The sequence below is a fragment of the Neovison vison genome, chromosome 3 (assembly GCF_020171115.1).
Source record: "Neovison vison isolate M4711 chromosome 3, ASM_NN_V1, whole genome shotgun sequence".
In the NCBI taxonomy this organism is placed as follows: Eukaryota; Metazoa; Chordata; class Mammalia; order Carnivora; family Mustelidae; genus Neogale; species Neogale vison.
Genome location: NC_058093.1, coordinates 221,861,008 through 221,883,731, shown reverse-complemented (window position 1 = coordinate 221,883,731; position 22,724 = coordinate 221,861,008). Strand labels below are relative to the sequence as shown.

The 22,724-nt window shown below is 49.4% G+C and overlaps 1 protein-coding gene across 1 annotated transcript in view; it reads left to right on the top strand.

Moving 5' to 3' along the window:
- SEZ6L (seizure related 6 homolog like) overlaps positions 1 to 22,724 on the top strand; it is a 182,232-nt gene that overhangs the window by 133,433 nt on the left and 26,075 nt on the right. Inside the window, exon 10 of the mRNA XM_044244414.1 lies at positions 18,906 to 19,102. Coding sequence (XP_044100349.1) covers positions 18,906 to 19,102 — 197 coding nt within the window. The remainder of the gene's footprint in view (positions 1 to 18,905; positions 19,103 to 22,724) is intronic.

The window sequence follows — 22,724 nt, the reverse complement described above, 5'->3', positions numbered from 1 at the left end:
CCTACCCCTCATCATGTCTTGTGTTTCACTGCTTTCCACTCCTCGTTCTCTCCATTTGGCCACACTGGCCTCCTTGTTGTGCCACAAACATACCCCAGGACCTTTGCACTGGCTGTCTCTTCTTACCTCCTCCAACCCCAGGATGCTCTTCCCTGAATATCCTGCATAGCTCACTCCCTAGTTCTTGCAGGTCTCTGCCCCCAAATTACTCAGAGGACTAAGATGTCCCCCAATACCCTGATCTAAATCAGCCTTTCTCTCATTCTTTTTTTTTTTTTAAGATTTTATTTTTCAGCAACCTCGACACCCAACATGGGGCCCAAACTCACAGCCCTGAGATCAAGAGTCACATGCTCCACTGACTTAACCAGCCATGTGCCCCAGCATCTTTGTCATTCTTGATATTCTTACCTTGCTTCCCATTTCCCGGTAGCACCTTGTACCACCCACCGTACCACAAATTGTTAAACTTTTGAACCTGTCACCCCCTATACCAACAATGTCACATCCATGAGAATAGAGGGATTTGTTTTCCTATTTGATTCCCTGCTAGTATGTAGATCCAAGGCCTGGCCCCATAGTAGGTGCTCAATAAAATAAGGGTCCATGAAGTCAAGACATCTTATCATGGCCATACAGCCATGAGGTTTCAAAGCCAGAATGTGAACCCCAGTTCATGTCCAGCTGCCTCCAATGCACAAGAAGGGGAGGAAAGTTCGGAAAAATATGGAAAGACCATCAAGATGTGGCCTTCTTTTATTGCTGAGTCTACATTTATTACATGACCAGCAATGTTAAGAAATAAGATTTTGGTTACAAGCTATCAAGTAAAATAGTGGGAAGACCCCCAAAAGAAGGTTTTATAGAATGATAGTATCAAAGGATTTGCCATCATAGACTTAGAAGCAGAATCTAGAGTGAGTTTTCTGAGGACCCCCAACTCCGTGGTGGCCAAATCCACCAGTAGAGTTTGGGGACCAAGTGGGGTGGGGTGTGCGGAGGCTGGACCGTCCTTCTGGGTGATCAGATGTTACGCCAAGCAGAAGGTGATGGTGGGACCACAGACAGTGGGGCTCTGAGCGGGGGCTGTGAGGGAGGCTCCTTCCACATGGGCACACAGCCAGCATCATCCCAACACCTTAGGTCTTGAAGCGACATCAAAATCAATTCAGTCCAGCTTCAGTCATCATGGACATGCTATCATTTTTCTCATTGAGCAAGTTCTGTGTGATTCTACATGAATTTCTTGAGTGTCCGCTGCAGGGGGGCGGGCGGCTCCCACTGGGCCCGACAGGGAGCAGGAAGGGTGTGTGGCCCTGAGCTAGGGGGCATGGCTTGCATAGCAGCAAATACAGGGGCCCTCGAAGCCCGGAGTGAGGAGGGGGAGCCTGGTAGACGATGCGAAGGAAAGCTTTCCAGGGAAAGCAGCATCTTTCTCAGCAAACAGCCCTGTCTGGACGCGGGCCTAGTTGTACATTTGGCTTTGAAGGAAACGGGGTGTCTCGGGCATCTAATCCCCACCAGCCCTTGAAAGGAGCCACAGGAAGCCCCGTGTATCTGGAGCTCAGGGACGCATCCATGAGGAGGGGACCTACTGGTGGTGGTAGAATCAGGCGGGGCCTTGAAGGCCATGGTCGAAAGTCTGCACTCCCCCAAACTTGGCAGCAGGGGAAGGGCTTTAAGCCGTTAAAGGGGATTAAAGCTTTGCAGAGGGGAGCCGAGTCCTGCGGTCAACCGCCTCGGGCTCTCCCCGGCAAACTCTGGCACGCGCCTGGCAGCGTGGCATCTGGACCTGGCACCCCCTTCCTCCCACGGAGGGAGTGAAAATAGCATCTCACCAACCCCGGTTACGTGAGGCCCGAGAGCTGCTGGGTTTAATTTATCTTGCTTGGTTTCCGCTGACAGTTTTAGTAAACCAATTTGGGTTTGATAGTAAAAATAATTCTGTCCTCAGGGCCCCTCACACCGCCTAAGTGCTTGCAATTGTTACTTATCGCCTTGGTGAGAGAGAAGGAGTTTGCGCCGTTGGCTGAGCGGGGTAGGTGGCCCGTAGTAGGTGTTGGGCACAGTCTGCTGAGTCATGAGGACGTAAACCACGTAAACCACGCGCGGCAGGCGGGAGGAGACTTTTCTCTGCCTCATTTATGGGGCGGGTCTGTTGATGCCATGGGCACTCACCTCTCCACTCCAGTGGGCCAGCATCTGTGAAGGGCCTACTGTGTGCCAGACCCCCCCACACACACAGCTGCATGCTTGAAGCCAATGAGCCATAGAGAGCACGATGCACGTTAGGACGCATTATTATACAGCGATCATAAAGGCATAAATTAGAGGTACAGGAGTAGAGAGCCTTACAGAAGGGAAGTTACCTGTATTAGAGAGAATGTATGCAAAGCAGGGAGCGTGGGATCCTACTCGTCGCTGGCAAATTCATCAACAGAGACTCTGATTACCAGGAATCCTTATGAGATAGTATGTCCTTATGAGATAGATAGTCACCACACCCTGGGTTTGCAAATGATAGAGAACTTGTTAAGTGGCTTTCTGGGGTCACACGGCTAACAGAGGACTGAGCCAGTGTTCACAAACACACCATAGCCTCCATTTTTAGGGACTTGAACGGGCTTTCTGGGGACCAGACTTATGTCTCTGTGATGCACCAGGGAGGTTTCCAGACCTCCAGAAACTCAAAGTTCAGGAAGGGAAGTAATGCCATAAAAAGACAGCCTTGGCCAGATGCAGGCTAGGTGGTGTGGCTGGAGGGGTGAGGGGGAGGCAGGGAGCAGGATGCCCCATTAGCTCTTTGGGCCAAGGGACTGTCACAGAAAAGGTGACCTCCAAGCCGAATCTTGAAGAGTGTCAGTGGCCAAGCTGGAATGGAGGAAGGGCATTCCAGGAGGAGTCCCCTGGGAGCAGGGCACTCAAGCCATGACAATAGGGACCGTTAGACCCAAGTGGATGCCCAGAATTGCATCATTAATTAGAACTGTCTGCCTTGCATTATTGGAATTAGAGGGGGGAAGAGGGAGTGTAATCTTAAAACAAGTCAGGACCCCCCCAGGCTAAACCTCCTTCATACCCCAAATGCCTATTCCCCAACCCACTATGTACCTCTCAGCTCCATCGTCTTACCTAAAACACCACTGAGCAGGAGCCTTTTAAAACCTTAAGAATTTCTGAAATCTCTCTCTCTTTCTCTCTCTCTTTTTCTTCCTCCTTCTCCCTCTCTCTCTCAAGATAAAGCATAGAAAGGAAAATAAAAGAACTGAGAATTTATTGGTGAAACCATTGTAGAATGGAAGAGCTGGGAGGGGCCCAGAGAAGGGAAGTCACCCGCCTAGCGTCACACAGCAAGTTAGAGCTGGGACCTGAGAAACAACTTACGCGTGGCTGCAGATGCTGAGCATAGCGGTCAGTCACAGTCCTGAAAGTACCACGTGACAGGGAGACAGAATAGCTGCTAGAGTCTGAAAGGGGTACATTTAAATCAGGGCTCTGTTACCCCCACTATCTCCGTGGCCTCGGTCAGGTGATGGCAGGTGGCTATTCCCCGCCTGGCACACAGCAGGTGCTCAACAGACATCTGTTGCATGAGAGGATGAGCTTCGGACACAAACTCAGCAAATAACCACAATCAACCCCACTTTCATCCCTTACTCTGTGCCACATTTTGTGCTCAGGACTTGGCATGCGTCATTTCATTGATGATGACAGCATATGAAAAATGTCTTACACGCACCCAGCCAGTTGCCTGTTTCCCCATATTAAATCATTTCACTCCTACCAGGACAGCTATGTGATGTCACTGAGGTTTCCCCATCCCTTCTTTCTTTTTTTTTTTTTTAAGATTTCATTTATTTATGAGTGAAAGAGAAAGAAAGAATGAGCAGGGAGAATGGCAGAGGGAGAGGGAGAAGGAGGCTCCCCACTGAGCAGGGAACCCGATGAGGGGCTCGATCCCAGGGCTCTGGGATCATGACCTGAGCTGAAGGCAGCTGCTTAACTGACTGAGTCACCCAAGCGCCCCCCACTTTTTGTTTTTTTCTAAAGATTTTATTTATTTATTTGAAAGGGAGAGCATGAGCTGGGGGAGGGGCAGATAGACAAGCTGACTTCCTGCTGAGCAGGGAGCCCAACACATGGCTCAATCACAGGACCCTGAGATCATGACCTGAGTCAAAGGCAGATGCTTAACTGACTGAGCCATCTAAGTGCCCCGTGGTCATCCCTTTTTACTGATAAGGGAACTAAGGCTGAGAGAGATAAAATTGCTTGAGGACACGGCTGGGGAGGGGTCGAATCGGGACTTGAACTCAAATTTCCTTGACCAAAGCCAGTGTTATAACCCCACAATAAATAGTAATGAGTGCTCCATAAGGGAGAAATGCCTTGCCCCATCTTACAGAAGAAGAAACTGAGGCTCAGAGAGGTGCCTCCCCCACCCTACCCACCCCCATTTCTGGGGACCTATTGCAACCATATATCTGTGGAAGAAGAAAGTGTCACCCCACTCCATCCAGCTTGCTTTCTCTGACTCTGCTCCTGAGCCAAGCCCCAAATCTCTCCCTGTTTATGGGCCCTAATACGGTTCTCTAACTAGAAAATAAAAGGACCTAATAACAAAGCCCAGTAACCGTATGATTGATAGCCATGGAATATTTCTCTTCAGCTACTGCCAACCTGTTCTGTGCTAAGTTAATTCCAAGCCCTAAAAATTAAGTGCCTTATCCAGATACTACAGTCCTTAAAATAGGGATGTTGCTGCTTCGGGCTGCGAGAATTCAGCTTGAGATTCAGGCAAGAAAGAAGGGTCGGCAGTCAAGGGCAGCATTGACCCTAGGAGCACAGATGTCCAGCAGAAAGCATGGGAGCAATGGCCCCAGTAGAAATAAAAGCCTTCAGTCCATTAGTGGAGGGAGATGGGATTTTCTCAGGGCCAAAAGTTGTAAGGAATCCAAGAACAGCCAAGCTCCCAGAGCCCAAATCCCATCCTGTTGCAGATAAAGAAACTGAGGCCTAGAAATGGGAAGAGACTGTCCAAGGTTACTCTATCAGTCAGCTATTGCTGCCTAACAAATGACCCCCAAACTCAGCAGCATCAAACAGCAAACTTGTATCATATCTTACGAGTCTACAGGTCAGCAAGGTGGTTCTGTTCTTGGCTGGCTCATGTGGGCATCTCTGGGCAATGATGGGTTGGGTAGATGGTTCTGTAAATTGTGGCTTGTCTTTCCTATGCGTTTGGGGTGGGTTGGCCAGCAGAGGGCTGGGCAGGCCTAGGGATTGCTTCTCTGCTCCCTGCTCTTTCCTGCAACAGCTAGCTCAGGCTTCTTCCCCTGGTGGCTAGCGCAGGTTCCAAGAAGATGAGAAGCAGCATGCAAGACCTCTTGAGCCTAGAAATTGGCTATGGCAAGTCACAGAGCAAGGGTCAGCCCACATCAGAGGGTGGAGAAACACTCCACCTCTTGACGGCAGGTGCCCTGAAGCCTTGCTGCAAAGAGCATGAACACAGGGAGGGACAGAGCTTTGAAATCATGTTTGCATTCAAGCCGCCTCTGCCAGGGAAGAGTCGGGGTCAGAACTCAGGTCTCCCAGTTCCCCGTTCAAAGCTCCTAATGACATCACTGTGCACGGCAGCCCTGTGGGGTGGCCCTCACCATCCCCATTTTACAGAAGGAATCCAAAGCTCAGAGAGGTGAGAAACTGGCCTATGATCCCACCCCTAGGAAGTGAAGGAGATATGATTGGCACTTAGCTCCTGGTACCTAGAATTTATTTTTTTTTTAAGATTTTATTTATTTATTTGAGGGAGGGTGGGAGGGAGAGGCGGGGAGGCATGAGTGTGGAGGAGAGGGAGAAACAGGCTCCCCACAAGCAGGGAGCCCAACACAGGGATTGGTCCCAGGACCCCAGGATCATGCCCTGAGCTGAAGGCAGATGCTGAACCAACTGAGCCACCCAGGCGCCTCAAGGTACCTGGAATTTAGAAGGCTCTGGGAATATTTCATTCTCTACATGATGCCTCCAACATGTGGGAGAGAGGAAAAGGCCTTTGCTTGTGGTAGGAACTCTTGGGTTCATGTCCCAGCTCTTCCACTTACTGGCTGTGTGACTTTGGAAAAGCCATTCTACTTCTCTGAATCTCTAGATTCAGAGAATCTCTGAGAATTCAGAGAATCTCTAAATTCTTTAAAATGAGGATCATAATGGTACCCACTTCTTTGAGACTGAGAGGCTGAAACCCTTGACAAGAAGCTGGTACATTACACACAGTGAACGACATAATTGGCAGCTCTGATGGGGATAATCATGGTGAAACCTTTCTCCTGGGAGGTACACACACTGAACTCTGTTATGCAAACACACACACACACCCAGCACTCACAAGGATTAATGGACCCTGTGCTTGGCATTTGGTGTGACATTGAGGTATCAAGAGGGTTCACGGAAAAGTGCTACCCAGGCAGGCGTCCACCTGATTGCTCCCCCTCTCCAGGGATGGACATGGTCAGTGGTGGCATTTCCCACCACCTGCCTGTGTCCTTCCCCTCAGCCCCTCCATATTCTTCCCAGCCCTGGTGTTGGTGAGAGAAGCTGTGGACCCACACCCCGTCCTGAGCTGGGCCGAGCGCCTTGCCGGTGCACGCCTAGGAGCTCAGGGCATTTGCATGCAATTAAATCTGACACCCTGGGGAGATGCAGCCACTTGTTTTATGAAGCCCTGACATGCGGTGGCCTTCCGCACTTACTGTTCAGTGGGTTTTATTGAGGGCGCACGGTGGGGCTGCTTATGGCACTAGATCACCCAAGGCCTGAGGCCTGGCGGTAACAACTTCCACGGATCAAGCCCTTAGCTCAAGCCAGGCTCTCCGTGGGCAGGGTCCCTGGGTCAGCTTACTTAAATCTCAGAGCAACCAAGGAGTCCAAGCAATGAGGTCCCCCGTGTCACCGAGGAAGACAGAGATACTCAGAGGGGCTCTTGGAGGCTGGCCAGCTGGGCGTGGGGTTCCAGAGTTGGGACCGGGCTGTCTGACGCTGAGCCCGTGGGCCACACCCCCTCTCGGCTTGGAAGCAACATGATCCTGACAGCAGCCGGCAGCCCTTGAGAGTTCTGAGCAGGCCAGTGGCGCGGTCAGTGCTGCAGTATGGACAGTGTGTGCAGCCGGTGGCCCTGACCATGGTCCCCCGATGGCCGTGGCCGAGGGGAAGCCACTGAATGCCCGCCTGGCGCCTCCCAGGAGAGCTCAGGTGAGCCCTTGGGGTTTTGTCCTGGAGGAGGCTTCCTGCGCACGGCCCACGCGCTCCCCCTCCTGCACTGGTTTCCGCGGGGCACTGTGACAGCCCAGCCAGGCCACCACTGGCTCCGCGAGTGACGCCTTCTGTGTGTGTGCTGGGATGGGGATTCGGAATGACAGGGACACGTCCAGCAGCTGTCAGTTCCTGCTGGGGATAGCTCGGTAACATCTTCCTCCGGCCACGCAGAGCACGGGCCCCTACCACCCGTGTGTCTGTGTGTGTGTGTGTGCGCATGTGCACGGGCATCTGCCAGCCCTGAGTGCGTATACCACACCCTTCATGTGCGTGTCATAACACGCACACCACACACACATACACTATAAACACACACGCACTGCACAGCATACACCACACACACCACATACACCACACACACCACATACACACAGATACCACATACACATCCCACACACCACACACACACCATACACACTCACACACACAGCGCACGCCACACACACACCACACATACTATATACACACTGTGCACACACTGTACACACCATACACAAACCACACACACCACATACACACTGCACACACACCCACCACACACATCACACACACCATATACACACAGCATACCATACACCACCATACACCACGCACACATACACCATCTACACTCACACACACCACACACACACCACACACACCACATATACACACACACTATACACACACCACACACATATACCACATACATACCACACACACCATACGGATGCCACACATATGCCACTTACACCATATACACATTGCACACTATATACACACCATACACACACCACACACACCACACACACACCACACCACACACACCACATACATATCACACACACCATATAGATGCCACAGACATGCCATGTACACACTACACACATGTACCATGCACACACCACACATACACACCACACAGAAACACACACACAACAAACACACATTCAAACACACGAACACACACACCAGAAATTGCAGTCCACCCCTAATTATGCTTTAATTATGCTTTAATGGTGGTCACCAATTGGGCCCTGATTTAGAGGTCCTAATGGAGAAGACCACAGAGCCCACCCACTAATTTCATATATTTGGAGAAACTCCTATCCAGAAAGAGGAAGAGGTGTGGGTATCTCCACACAGGAAAGTCATGGCAGGGCCACAGATCTGTCTGTGGTCCCACTTAGGTCCCCAAAAGCCCAAGCTTCACCAACCTAAGTCTGAGACCTGTCCCTGAACCCTACCATGATGCCTTCATTGCTGCTGAAAGGGGAAGGGGGGAATGTTGGGTCCAGCCTTATGAAAGCGTGAGGCACGAGGAGATCGTGGCCATTGTTAATACTTTTTTTTTTACGGTTCATGGATTCTGAGATTGTCACCTGGGGAAACTGAGGCCCAGGTTGGGTAAGAGACTCATCCATAGTCACAGAGCAGAGAAGTCGCAGAGAGGGTGGCTCTGGGAGCGATCTTCTGATACCGGGGCTTTGCTGCCACACCAGCCTACCTCTCTCCCTCATCCCTTTGCAGGACTGTATCATTCATTACAAATATTCATTTAAAGGCCAAAGATGGCCTTTCAACCAAATTCCTGGCCCTCATTGCCTCCTTTACTGCTCTCCACTATATTATCCCCATCTTACAGGGGAGGACACTGAAGCTTGGGAGGTTAAGCCACTTTCTCGGGTCACGCAGCTAGAAATCAGCCCTTCGAGGGTTTGAACCAGAGCCCATTCTCTTGGCTCTGTCTCTCAAGATGGAGCAAGATCACCAAGCTTGTTAAGGACTGACTTTTTTCGTAGATGAAACAGCCAGGAGCTGGTGGGTTTTCTCCAGGTTCAGGAGGCTGGGTGTGAATTGTCTTGTCATTGACCTTGACAAAGCTTTGTGTGCAGCATTCAGAGATGGGCCACCCAGCCAAAGATGTGGAAATGAGAAGCAGCTCAGTCCAGGAGTGGTCCCAGAGGAAAAGCATGTCCAGCACAGGAGTCTCATTCTTCTCTTTCTCTTTGGGGAGGAAAGGGGGAATTGGTGGAGATGGGGAGAAACCAGAGAAGAGAGGGAAGGTGGTGGAGAACAGAGTCTGAGGCTCCTCCACACTGAAACCACAGCATAGCAGTCCCTTTGGGTCCTCGCTGCTGGTGCAGCCTCTTGGAGAATTTTGAGAGACATTGACCCTGGGGCCCACCTCCCGAGATGCCAAGGGTCTGAGTGATCTGGGGGTGCAGCCTAACCACCATGTGGATGGTTTAAATCTCCCCAGAGACTGTCATGTGCAGCCAGACCTGAGACCCACCGGCCAACCCTGGGTCCTGAACCTGACCTCGAAGGACGCCTTGGTGAATGTCCTGGGAGAGAGGAAGCACCCAAAAAAGGCAATAAGAAAACTGCATTTTTTAATGCATTCAGGTGTCCTTTCAGGGAGCCAGAAAGATTGGTTTTTTATGTCCTCCCTGGAGCTGGCATGGTTTCTTGTTCTTTCTGCCATTTTATCAAATTTAATTGAAACCAAATGAGCACTGGGCCACAGGGATCCTCAGAAACTCCACAGTGCTGAGGGCTGTCAGTATGGTCGTGCAGCATCATGAAGGAACACAGAGGCCTTGGGACCCGAGCCTTTCAAAACTCCATTTACTCCTCTGTAAAATGGGACTCATGACATAGCTTTGTGGTTGAGGGGATCTGATGAGAAATGGACACAAAGGAACTCTGAACAGGTCTTTTTAAAAATGTTAATGCACCTAACCCTGCATTTATGGGTACTAGGGTCTCTCTCTACCCCCTTATTTAAATCCTATGGTTTATTTAACTAGCATCTCTGCAGTCCCATGGAGGTCCTGTCTTAATTGCAACACAGTTTCTTCTTAAAGTCACTTAAACTCTCTGAGCCTCAGTTTGCCTATCTGGAAAATGGAGGAAAAAGTCACCATAATTCATCCACATAAATGACACTTACCTCACCTGCTCCAAGCCCTGTGCTGGGCTCCGGGGATACGGAGAGGCATGGAGAGGGGGTGGCTGGTTGGCTCAGTCGGTTAAGCATCTGCTTTCAGCTCAGATGATGATCCCAGGGTCCTGGAATCAAGCTCCACGTCCAGTTCCCTGTTCGCAGGGAATCTGCTTGTTTCTCTCTTGCTCACTCCCTTTCTCTCTCAAATAAATAAAACCTTAAAAGAAAATAAAAGAGCATGTGGCTTCAGGGAGTTTGAGCAATCCGTTGTGAGAGCTGGCAGGTTCTGCCATAGGTTTGGACTCTGGCTGTTCTGTACGACCCGCTGTTCCAGCTGCAGTATTTTCTTCACTGCTGGGCGCCTCAGTTTGCTTCTCTGTGACATGGGTGAAGATAGTAGTACTTACGGGCTTTGTCTGAGGATAGAAGTGGTGTGTGAAGTGCTTGGTAGAGCTCCTGGCATGCCGGAAGCCCTATGGAAAACTTGGCTCATTATCATACGGCTGTAAATGCAGGGTGGGATGGGGAGAACCTAGGGAACTCGTGGGATTCATAAAATGTTGTCAAGCAGAGAGGTGAGATCCCTTTATTCCAGATGAAGGGACCAACACAGGCTGAGCAGGTCTAAGAGTTGCAAGGGGTCTGGTGTAGGAAGACATTGGAGACATCAGAAGCGGGCTGGGGCCCCCACGGTGGGCCCTCAGGAGTCCAGGAAGGCTAAGAAACTGGACTTGATTCTGTGGGCTTCATTTTGCTTTTTCCACAGCCCTGTTCTATCACCGGTGACTTCTGATTTTTTTCCCCCTTAAACTGCATATAAATTGGCTTGCTTTCTCACTTGGCTTACTCTAAGCAAAATAATGTCCATGAAATTAGAAGTTTGATGTGCAGACCGTATATTTATATATTTTTTCTAATTCACATTTAAATAAATACATAACCATTAGACATTTTCAAATACGTTTGTCTAGCTAAAATGATCTCGTGAACGCCCCTGGGGAAAGCCTTTTAAAGGCAAGATTTCTAAGCAAGGGTCAGCCATTTGTTTAAAAAGGAATAAAGAAAAGCAAGGTGGCTTGCTCATCATTTCTTTCTACATCCTCTGTAGAATATTAACTGCAGTTACAAAGCTCACCTACCACCTTCCCCCTTGGGGGCACCTGCAGCCCCCGAATGGCAGTGTACACCATGCTTAGGCACACACTGCCCTCTGCTGGCCATGAGAAGAAAGACTTCGCCCAGAAGGGTTTGCTAATCTGTGTCAGAATCAAATTTGTATCCTACCCTAAGCTCTTTGGCTCTCTAGACCCTACTGAAAACAATAATGGGGATCCCTTGAGCTATATTTATCCTTTCTGAAGAGGTAATATATTCACACGATTCAAAAGCCAAAAAGTACAGAAGAATCTACTGTGAAAATTACGTTTCCCTCGTTTTCACAGCCAACAACCTCCTCTCCTGTGCCCCTCCCTAGAGGCAACCACGGTGACTAGGGTTTCTTATGCACCCTTCCCAGACTCTCCTTTTTTTTTTTTCCAAGATTTTACTTTTAAGTCATCTCTGTACCCAATGTGAGGCTTGAACTCACGAACCCGGGATCAAGAGTCACATGTTCCATCAACTGAGCCACGGGGTGCCCAGATTCTTTTGAAGTATACTAAAAAATGTAACAGAAACTTTCTGTCTACCAAAACAAAGTGCCCCCGCAAGACTAAAGCCATCAGTTTAACGCTGGTTTTATTACATACTCAATTATACAACATCAATAATGACAAGAAAACGAGGCAGATTTGTTACCAGGAAATGTAAAATGTTTAGGAGACAGTCTTTCAACACAGGGATCTGTAAAGAAGAAATATTACCTTGGCAGGAAAACCACAATTGAAATGACGAGTCTGATGGAGTGGACTTTAGTGATGTTGCCATGAGAATGTAAGGCACAGCGGGAGGCCGGGGGCCATGAGGTGGGGCCTCCTCATACTGCAGATTCTGTTTGTAATGTTTTTCACACTTTCTGACTGATGCGAGTCACACTTTTTTTTTAATATTTTATTTCTTTACTTAGTGGGAAAGGGCGGAGGGAGGGAGCAAACCTCAAGCGGGCTCCCCGCTGAGAGCAGAGTCAGATGCTGGGCTCAAACCCCCAACCCTGAGATTGTGACCTGAGCCAAAATCAAGAGTCCCATGCTCAACCGACTGAGCCACCCAGGCGTCCTTCGTCACTTTTTGGAGACATGTACATGTGACTTTCACGGGACATCATGTAAAATAGTGGTTCCCATCTCAGGCTTTGGCATCCAACACACCTCAGGTTAGAGTCCTGGACCTGATTCTTTTGTGACCTTGGGCAAGTGGTTTCTCCCAGTTGAGCCTCAGTTTCCTGATCTAGAAAATGGGCATGAGCCTAAGTCTTAGAGTGTAAGTTGTTGTTTGAGTGCTTAAGACTCTGTTGTTATTCAAAAGCTAACTGAGGATCTTGGGAGATCTTTTCTCAGAGATCCGGCCCAGAAACAAGGAGGAGGTGGCAGAGGACACCAGAAGTGGGAGCATTGGATAGTGTGCCCACAGATGGCTGCTCAGACCCTGGAAGAGGCTCCATATTACGCCTGGAGCAGGGTCAAAGTGGGGAGGGAGAAGGAGCTACACCCTAGCCAGTCAAGGTCATGGGCTGGCATTGGAGTGGCTTATCAGGCAATGTAGCGGTGTCATGGTGCCAAGCTTGATTCTGGCAACGATCATATCAGGAAAGAAAGGAGGGTGTAGGCAATCAGGGCCACGGGAGTGGGTGGAGCAGAAATCATTTGGGGCAGCTTCAGTCATATAGAACTTCCCAGTTAACCCATGGAGGCAAGTGCTGAAAGCAGCCAAAACAAGAGGGGTTCCCCTCCCACGGTTGATGCAAGTAAGTCCATTTGGGATCAAGATTCCAGGCAGAGATGGGGTCAGAGCTACAGCCCACCCTGGGTGCCAGCTGAGGCTCAGCTCCAGACACCTGCCCCTGGGCTGATGCTGATTCATCCAACACACGCTCAGCATGGTGTCAAGCTGGGGATCCAGAGAGCAGGGAGCTGGACAGACCTGCCCCTGCTTCAGGGAGCTTCTGGTCTGGTGCAGATGCCCCAGACCTTTGGAGCGCTGAGTGCTGAGCTCCCTAGGAGTGGTGAGCACAGAAGGGGCCCCTAGCCCAGACTCAGACGGGGCAGTGGGGGCTCCGTGCAGGAGTAAATCACAGAAGACCATGATGGGGATGAGGGGGCAGGAGTTACCCAGGTCTACAGCAACAAGGCTAAATTAGGATTCAGGCTAGAGGGGACAATAGTGGAAAGCCTTGCAGGTGCTTCCGCATACCTTGGAGAGACTGACAGATCATTGATTCTGGCTGGAGTGTAAAATACCGGGGTTGAAAGGGATAGTGAGGAATGAAACCGTGGGGAGGTAAGGGAATGCAGCTAATAGGTACAGGGAAACCCTGAAGCTAGGGCCAAAAGTTTGCACTTAACCCTGAGATGAGGGGCAATGTCTTTGTAATTGAAAATTTGCATAATGCGCCCTTAACCAATTTAACTTCTGCAGCTCAGTGGCACTTAGTACCCTCACAGTATTGTGCAATCAACACCCCGTCTAGTTTTAAAGCGCTCTCATCCTCCCCAAAAGAAACCCCACTCCTGTTAAGCCAGCAGTCTCCATTCCTCCCAGACCCTTCCTCCCAGCCCTTGGAAACCACCAAGCTGCTTTCTGTCTCTATGGCTTTACCTATTTTGGACATTTCTTCACAGTGCAATCATGCACCTTGGGGCCTTCTGTGATAGGATTCTTTCACTCGGCGGGAAGTCAGGTTCACACCTGATATAGCATGGGTCCGTGCTTCGTTCCTATTCACAGCTGAACGATAGCCCATTGTAGGGATACACTGCAATTTGTTTCTCCATTCATCTGCTCCATGCAGGGGCCAGATTTATGTTTTGGAAAGACTCATCTGGCTGCTGAGGAGAGGGACTGGGGCCAAGCAAGGAGGTGGTGTCCCACAGTTCAACTGAAAAAGGATGGAGAGAACCTAAAGGCGGCAGCTGAGAAACAGGGCGAGAAGGAGACCCAGAAGCTGAGGTTTCCTGGTAGGACCTCCAGGAAAGCCTTGCCCTCTGGCAGCAGAGAGGGGCTGGAGCTGTCAGGGGCTGGCCCTGTGGCATCTTCCCTGAGGGGCACCTGCTAGAAAAATTCCAGTCCCATTGAACCCACCTACCTGCGGGCACCTCTCCTCCTCTCATTTGTCCTGGAGTCATGCTGACATCCTGATTTCTCAGCACCTCCCTGGAAGGTCTCTGGCTGACACATCACTCAGGTCCTCAGAAATCACCTGCTCTGCCCCAGGCCAGTCTCTGGGCTGCTAAGTCTGCATTTTCACCTCAGCTGCTGGGGACAGTCCAGCAGAGGGACTCTGGATGCCCCTGGTGTATAGATAGGCTGGACAGCAAGTGAAATGCACGCTTGTCTTTCGAGGTGGGCAGGGGATCAATTACCCGCATTCGCATATATTGGTGGAACCCATCCATCAAAAAGGTGGATCCAGAAGGATTCAGCAGAGGAAAATCTTATCCTTACACTGTTCCTTCATTCATGGTTTGTTTGGGAATTTTTTTGTTTTGTTTTGTTTTGTTTTCGGGGGAGTCTTTGTGTGTTTGTTTTTTGGCACTTCTCAGGGTAGAAGCTTCAATTTTTTTAGGTCTTCTGGTCATAACAAGTGTGGCTTAGTCTACTAATCATAAAACACCTGAACCCCATTCATTTCCAAACTTCCTGCGCCCCCCACAGTACTCCTGGGGCTGGGAATTCTGCAGTGGGAAGGGGGCAGGGTGACCTGCTTCCTTCTAATAAAAAAAGCCTGACCGGACAGCCTCGTTCTGCTATGGAAGATACAGAATGCCAGGGGTTTCCTCTGTTATGGGGAACTTGATGAAGACAAAGCCTCCTGAATCTGGCTGCTCTTGGCTTTCCCTCCTGCTGGACCCCATCATCCTTTCGGGATGGGGAAGACTTTTAAGGAGACCCATAGTGGCTCCTGTCTTCAAAGTCCATATCTGGCCCCAGAAAATGTGAATATTCTCTCCATTCTTATCAACAATAGGCAACTGACTTCCAATGCTTCTTTCTCTCTTGGCTCTGCCCCAAAGCAGGCAGACATCTCTGGACTGACTTTGTCATTACTCTTCTCTTGGGGAGCATCAAAAGCAGTCACTGTTCACCAAACCTCAGAGACACCTGCTATACCACCAAGAGTGACCTCAAAGCCCTCCTTACCTGGCTTAAGGGGGGCGGGGCAATACACTTTTTCCTCTCCCCCCAGTCCTCCTCCCAAGTGATACTGTCTCTGAGTCACTCCTTCCTACATGCCTCCTCCGTGACCCAATAAATTCTCTGCCTTCTGCAAGCTAGAGATAGGGGAGGATGGGTTTAGACTGAAAGAGATGCATTGATGTGATAACAGGTGCCCCCGGGGCCCTATCTGAGCCCTGCTGCACCTGTCACTGTGTACCCACCATGCCTTCCTACTGCAAGCACCTCATGAGAAGCCCAGAAGTGCTGGGGGCTTGGTACCCCTCAGAGCAGCCCTCAGCCAATGAGGGACGGAGGTGGAAACTAAATTCCCAGTTCCCTCTCCCCCAAGGCATGTTCTCCACCATTCCTGCAGAATTGAGCCCAGTGCCCGCAGTGGAAGTCTCCCACCCATGACTACGCATTGGCTCTTTTGTTTCATCCTATCTCTCTTACTCACCATGCTGCCTGGGGTGGCCTTCCAGATCTGCCAGATGCCAAGAGACACTCCTCTTTGCTCAGCTCAGCTTCTGGAGGACCCAATTTCAGTCAACAGCTTTTTTTTTAAAAAAGTAGGAATGCTTTCTTCTTATGCCCTTTGCTTATTCTTAGCTTAGGGGACTTCTGCTGAAATCCCAGGACAATAGTTGTTGCAATGAATGGTCTGTTGCACACAGTTTACAAAAGGCATTCACATAAGTTAATGTTTCTCAACCTTAGCGCAATTGACGTTTTCGACAAGATAATTCTTGGTTGTGGGAGGCTACCTTGTGTCATGTCAGATGTTTAACAGTACCCCTGTCATCGCCTCCCCAGTGGCACCCCCCCCCGAGTTGGGAAGACTGCGTCTCTAGACATTGCTCATTGTCTCCTGGGGGACAAAACCACCCCTGTTGCAAACCACAAATGGAAGTCACCTGATGTCATTTGGGGTAAACATTTGTCTAAAGGGAGCATGATCTTGGCGACCATGACGACAGTGATGCTGGCGAGGATGATGATGGTGGTGGAGTGGGGATGTTGGTGGTGATGGTGACATTCATAATGACACGGTGACAGGACGTCACATGCAAATGACTTGACGGCATTTGTTCCGGTGCTGTCAGTGCATTTGATGTTTGATCCCAGATTTCTGGGATGCCTTACCTCACTCCGGCAGCCCATGACATAGACTGGAAACTCACAGTCTAGGAACTTCAGAGAAACTGGTGCCCTCCGTGCAAGTATCAGAGCCAAGAAACTAACCAAAGCATACTGCTTTCCAAGGCAGTGCACTCTGCCGCTTCCCGCTTTACAAAGCACAAAGAACCATGCTAGCATTTTCAAATGAAAGCTATTTGCCCCCTTGAAGATGCTTCTGCCACATTTAGATCATTGGAATGAGTGATAGAGGAAAGCCAAGTTGCAGACTCTCTGGAACTCACTGTTAACAGTATATCAGCTGTGAAGTCAGTTTAAGGAATAAATATTGGCGATCTACCATGTTTCACACTAGCCTAATCCAGCGCTTTCGTGAACCACTGATGTTTTCACAGTTCTTAGAGTTAAGAGGCTCTTCCCTAACACAGGTCAAGAGCTGACATCAACCACACCGTTTCTGCTATCAAAGAGACTCTCTGGCAGGCTCTTTCATATCCAAGCATTTATGGAGCACCAATGGCGTGCAAGGGAAGGTGGCAACTTCAGAATTTCAGCACAATAGGGTTTACAGGCTGGAGCCCTTGCTGGAAACTGGCAGAGGGTATGACTCTACAGCTCTGTCTGGAAGCCACACATGGACAGCTTTTGTTAGGAGAGAGTGTTTTGGGGGTGGTGCAAGGGAAGCTGATGGCGGTCTTGGGGGCAGTTGGAATCTCTCTAAGCTGGCCCTTGGGACGACCTTACAGGAGGAATGTGAGAGGTGCTGGGGAGGACATCGCTGTGAATACAATTCATCCCCTGCCCTGTGGGAGCCACCCTTCCACAAATGTTCTTTGTCTTTCTGTTGCTTTGTTCTTACTACCAGAAGGAAGCACTGGCTTGGGCGGTTTCCACCCCTCCTCCAGCCTCCCAGACTGTGGAAGGGGAATACTGCCCTTGGGTGCTAGGTGATGCTGTCAGGAGGGGGGGGCTATCTGTACTCTGCATCCATTTCTAGGAACTTTGCTGGGAACCATTTCCTGGAATGCCCCTCTCTTCAGGCACTGTCTGTCCGCTACAGCCCTCCAGGCTTCTGTGTCTATACCCACAGCTAGAGAACACTGACCACTGGGCAAATTCCTTCAGGAGCCATGATCTCATTCCCTAACTCCTTCTACCTGTGCTTTGCCTTCTTACCGTCCCCTGCTTATCAACCGTATAGTCCTCTAATCTTTCCTGATGATCCGAAACAAGCATCACCTCCTCCAGGGAAGCCTCCAGGATGCTACCCAGTCTCCTCTCTCTGCACTCACCTGGATCATGACTGCCACCACAGTCCCTGGTTTCCTAGTTTAAATCCACTACTGCTCTGTGACTCTTATGTCACCTGACCCAAGCTTGGCAGATAGGTGTTCAAAAATATTAGGGAGACAGACACAAGAAAAAGTGAGATATAAGAAAGAAGATAAGGAGGAGAATGGGAGGAAAAAGAGTCATGAGTTACTACCCGTCCGCAACCAATGCTAATGTACCTGGCATTCTTTCAATCAGAGATCCATTTTTATCCAGCACACCTCCCATAACACATGTGTCCGCTGCACGCAGAAGCACTTTCTGGATTATTAACTATGTATTGCCGTCCTGTTATTTAGTGTCAAGGTCCTTGCCTGCATTCCTGCATTCACACTATGAATACTGATAGCAGGCTTGAGCCTCTTTCAGGAATAAAGTGCCTCCGTCCCGCCCTCTGCCCCATCCCCTGAACATCACAGATACCAGGTCTGATTTTGAGGACTTTGCCACATAATGGTTGGAAGGCTCATTTCACCCAACATGGAGATGCAGGTTCTAATTAGGAGGCAGTCAACTTGTTCTGCTTCTGAGAATGGAAAACCCATGCCACACCCCCGGCAGATAGCCAGTGCCCGGCGCTCAGCTTCACTGGCACTGAACGCAGGTCTCTTACAATTCAGCATTCCACTGTTCAATGAGCTCCTTGCAGGGAACCATCTCCCGTGTGAGTCCCTCCCCAAACCCAGGCACCATGCGTGCTCGCAGGCAAGATCAGCCTGTCCCGCTCACACCTGTGGTCTCTGCCTACCTCACCCCCAGTTCCTACCTAGTCTGGAGCTTGCCACTGAGAATGTTGCCTGAAAAAAATAAATCAAAGGCTTGTCAAGTGTCCATAACTGTGTCTCACAAGGCCCCTCCTCTTCTGTCTGCCCCGTTCCTCTAGCCTGAACCTGAGCAACAGTGACATCCTGACAATCTATGATGGCGATGAGGTCATGCCTCACATCTTGGGGCAATATCTTGGGAACAGTGGTCCCCAGAAGCTGTACTCATCCACACCGGACTTAACTATCCAGTTCCACTCAGACCCCGCTGGCCTCATCTTTGGGAAGGGCCAAGGATTTATCATGAACTACATAGGTAAGTGTCTCTTCTAGTCCTTTTGTGTGTGCATGAGTGTGTGAGTGTTTAGATGGTTTCTTCTGGATATGTCTTTTGGGGGGTTCTGTGCTACATGGATCTTTTAATATATTGACACAGTAAATATGTGTAGTTTTTAGGCATTTGGGCTCTCAGGTTGGAAACAACAGGGTTTGAGTTTTAGTATTGCTGTCAATGGTTGTGTGATCTTAGGCAAGTCACTTGACCTCTCTGAGCTTCCTTTTGGTCATCTGATAGCTGCTCCAGAGGCTCAATATCAGGACCTAGTAGATGATGCCTCGTGACTTTCAGATTCGTGGTGTTTCCATTGTAGTCAGCAGGGATCCTAAACCATCAGCACACTCTCCTGCATTTGCAACTTCTCAAAACAGCATCATCACCATCTTGCCTGACCAGGAGCTGGGCTCTCCCTAAGGGCTCTCCTTCCTCTGCAGCCCCTTCCAATGGAGACCATGCATTCTCTCCCACCCCCTATACTCTAAGACCCAGAGAGGCAAGAAGTATCTTCCTTGCTCTTCAATGGGGCTTCCAGACCATTCCTCTCACTCTCACATTAACGCAGAAACAAAACCCAAAAAAACTGCTATAAAGTTCAAGCCAAGTTCACACTTGGCCATCCAACACCTCTTCTTACCGTTTCTTCCATCCACAGCCTTCTCTCCTCACTCCTCATCTGTGACCCCCTCTTCTTCATTGCTGGCTCTGTCACCTTCCTCAGAACACTGGAGGGTCTCAAGCACCACACTGAGCCCTGTCCTCTGTCCATCTAGACTCATCCCTCATACACTGTCATCCAGTCCCGAGGTTCAATGCGATGCCTCTCTGTGTTCTATTGCCCCTAATTTGTACATCCAACCTTGACCTCTTCCATGAACTTTCCACCTAACTCCCTGCTAGCTACCTTCTTGCATGTCTAACCAGCATTTCAGATTTAACATGGCCCAAACAGAACTCCTTCTCTCCCTACCCCCACACCCCACCACCACCCAACTTCTTCTGCTGCCAGCAGTCCAGGGATGGCTGTGAAGTTCCACTAATCTCAGCCCCAGAAAGGATTTGAACTGACAGAGCTTCTGTCCAATCCTGTCACGTCACAGCAGAAGAAGCCCTGGGCCACCGAGGATAAAGGACTTGCTTCTCAGGGCCAGACACTGAGGCTCATACCTGGGCTTCCTGGATCCCCCAGTTCTTAGTGTTTCTCTGATATTCTTGGCAACGGCAGAGAACTTGGGAGACACAAGGGGGTACTTAAGACCTCACCTCTTGGCATCCAGGATGGTGGGTGATTACACGCTGAGCATTTCAATGGGCAGGATTCACACAGCAATCGGAGAACTTGCTTGAGTTGCCCAGGAACGAGGCAGACATCTTGATTTCCAGGATGGAAAAGGAGGAAATGAGGGGGTTTCATTTTGCCAAGTCTCCCCACTATCACGCCCACCATCAAAAACCATCTGGTTTGGGCCATATTCTCCATCTGTGATTCCTTCTTCCCCCCCGGCTTGAAGATTTGCCCATCCATCTCTATTATGAAGTATTCTCTGTGTCCCACCTCTTGCCTCTAAAACACAAGCCCCCTCTCTGACCTTTGGCTATCTCAAAGAGCCAGATGCATCTGAAAATAAGTCTGCCTTTTTTGTGTGTTTCTTTCTAGCTCTTAGATGTTTCTCATCCCTGCCCACTCTGCCTACACCTCTCAGAGGGACAGACACAAGTGTTGATCTTTTTCATGTTTCTTGGAGGCCTTTTCCCCCTTGATTGTGCTGCTGAGTGTTTTCAGAGTGTTACTGCTGCTACTTTCTGTGGGTTGCCCACTCTTTACTGGGCAGGGCCCTGGACACTGGGGAACGGCTTGTGCTGGCTGCCCAGGTGAGGCACCATCCAGAGTCAGCTGCCTTTGGAGGGAGAGTTTTTAGTGACTTGGCTTCAGTCTCTCTCCTTAAACTTCTCTTCTCCTCATTCCCCTGCCCCCCACTCCCAAGTTGGGAAATGAGGTCATAGTTTTTTTTTTTTTTTTTATTTGTCTCCTCCGGTGTCCAAGTCAGTCTTCTGCAACCCCATTCAGCTCAGTGGTGGAAATCTGACCCTATCCAAGGCCACCCAAGGTTAACCGGAAGTCTGGCCAACGTTCAGTGTGGCGCCGTCATGAAGAGAAGGGGTTCCTCTTCATTGAAGCTGAAAGTTAAGATTTGTGTGACAATTTGAAATCAACAGGAACTCTTCCATATATTATTTTCTTTCATTTTCAAATGCATTATCTCCACTTTCTACAGAGTTTTGTCCACAAGAGTCTCTGCACATGTGCCAGCCCCTGAACTAGGCACCAGGAGTCAGGCATGAATGGACCGCTCTCCCTGCCTTTATTTCTCTGGCTGGTGAAAGTGGGGGAGGCGGTTTCAGGGTTTCAGGGATACATAGCCTAGCTAATATGGGCAAATGTAGGTGACATGCGATAAGAACAATCCTGCTCTTATTTCTGTCAAAGAAACACACACTCAATTTCACAGGGAAGGCAGGTGGGCTTCTGTATTTAATTCTGATGCCAGTCAATTCCATGTGACTATCCATGTTGAAGGCCATGTTGAAAAGAATTCTGAAGAGTCCACGCTCGAGGTCTGTGGAGGGAGAGTGACATGATTGACTAGTGATGTCTGCTGTGGCATGGGAGAGGTAGTTGCTATCCCAGGCCTAGATTTAACCAGACGTAGATGCAATTCTCATTGAGAAGAGGGATCACATAGAAGGGTCAGGGGGTTTTATGGTCATCTAGAGATTTCAGAAGCTCCTAAAATGATCTCAAGGCCAGCACCTAGCTCTGCAACATGGCCAAGACTAATCTGTTAGGACTGCTGGTAAACATTCCACAGGAACATTCTGGGCTTACCTCATTCTGACCTCCCCTAATTCTGCTTTACCTAGACAGAAGGAAAGAACCATTCTCCTCATCAGTGTCTGTGGCCAAGGGCATAGAGGCAAGGGAATAAAAAAGCAGAGCTGAGTAAGCAGTGTTTTTCAAAGAGATATTAGTCACGTGTACTTATTCCTCTAATCCTAGGATAATAAGTAAGCTCCATATTGTAAGTCAACTCCAATCAAATGACAGTGGTACCTAGGATGATGTCTGCCATGAGCAGAAGACCAATAAATGGCAGCATGTACTCACTGCATTTGAGTATTTCTTTTGCCCAAGAGTTAGACCAGGTTGCCGATCTTGACCATGAGACTGGCAAATGGCGGCACGTACTCAGTGCATTTAGGTATGTTTTTTACCCAAAAGTTGGACCATGATGCTAATCTTGACCATGAGACTGGAAACATGACTTCAGATCCCCATATTCCTAGTGCCTGACATATAGTAAGTTCTTACAAAACGTTAGTTGAACAAATGAATGAATCCGTATAGAACTCACCTAAGTGTCATATAGTGCACATTAATTAGTTTTCACATTACCCTCAGCGATAGACAGGGTCATGACTCTTGTCTCAGTTCTACGACTGAGGACAATGAGGCTCAGAGATGTTTATCAACATGACTGGAGTCACACAGCTTCTAAAACAATGACCAGAAAGGAAGTCCTCCAACTCCTAGGCCAGTTCTCTC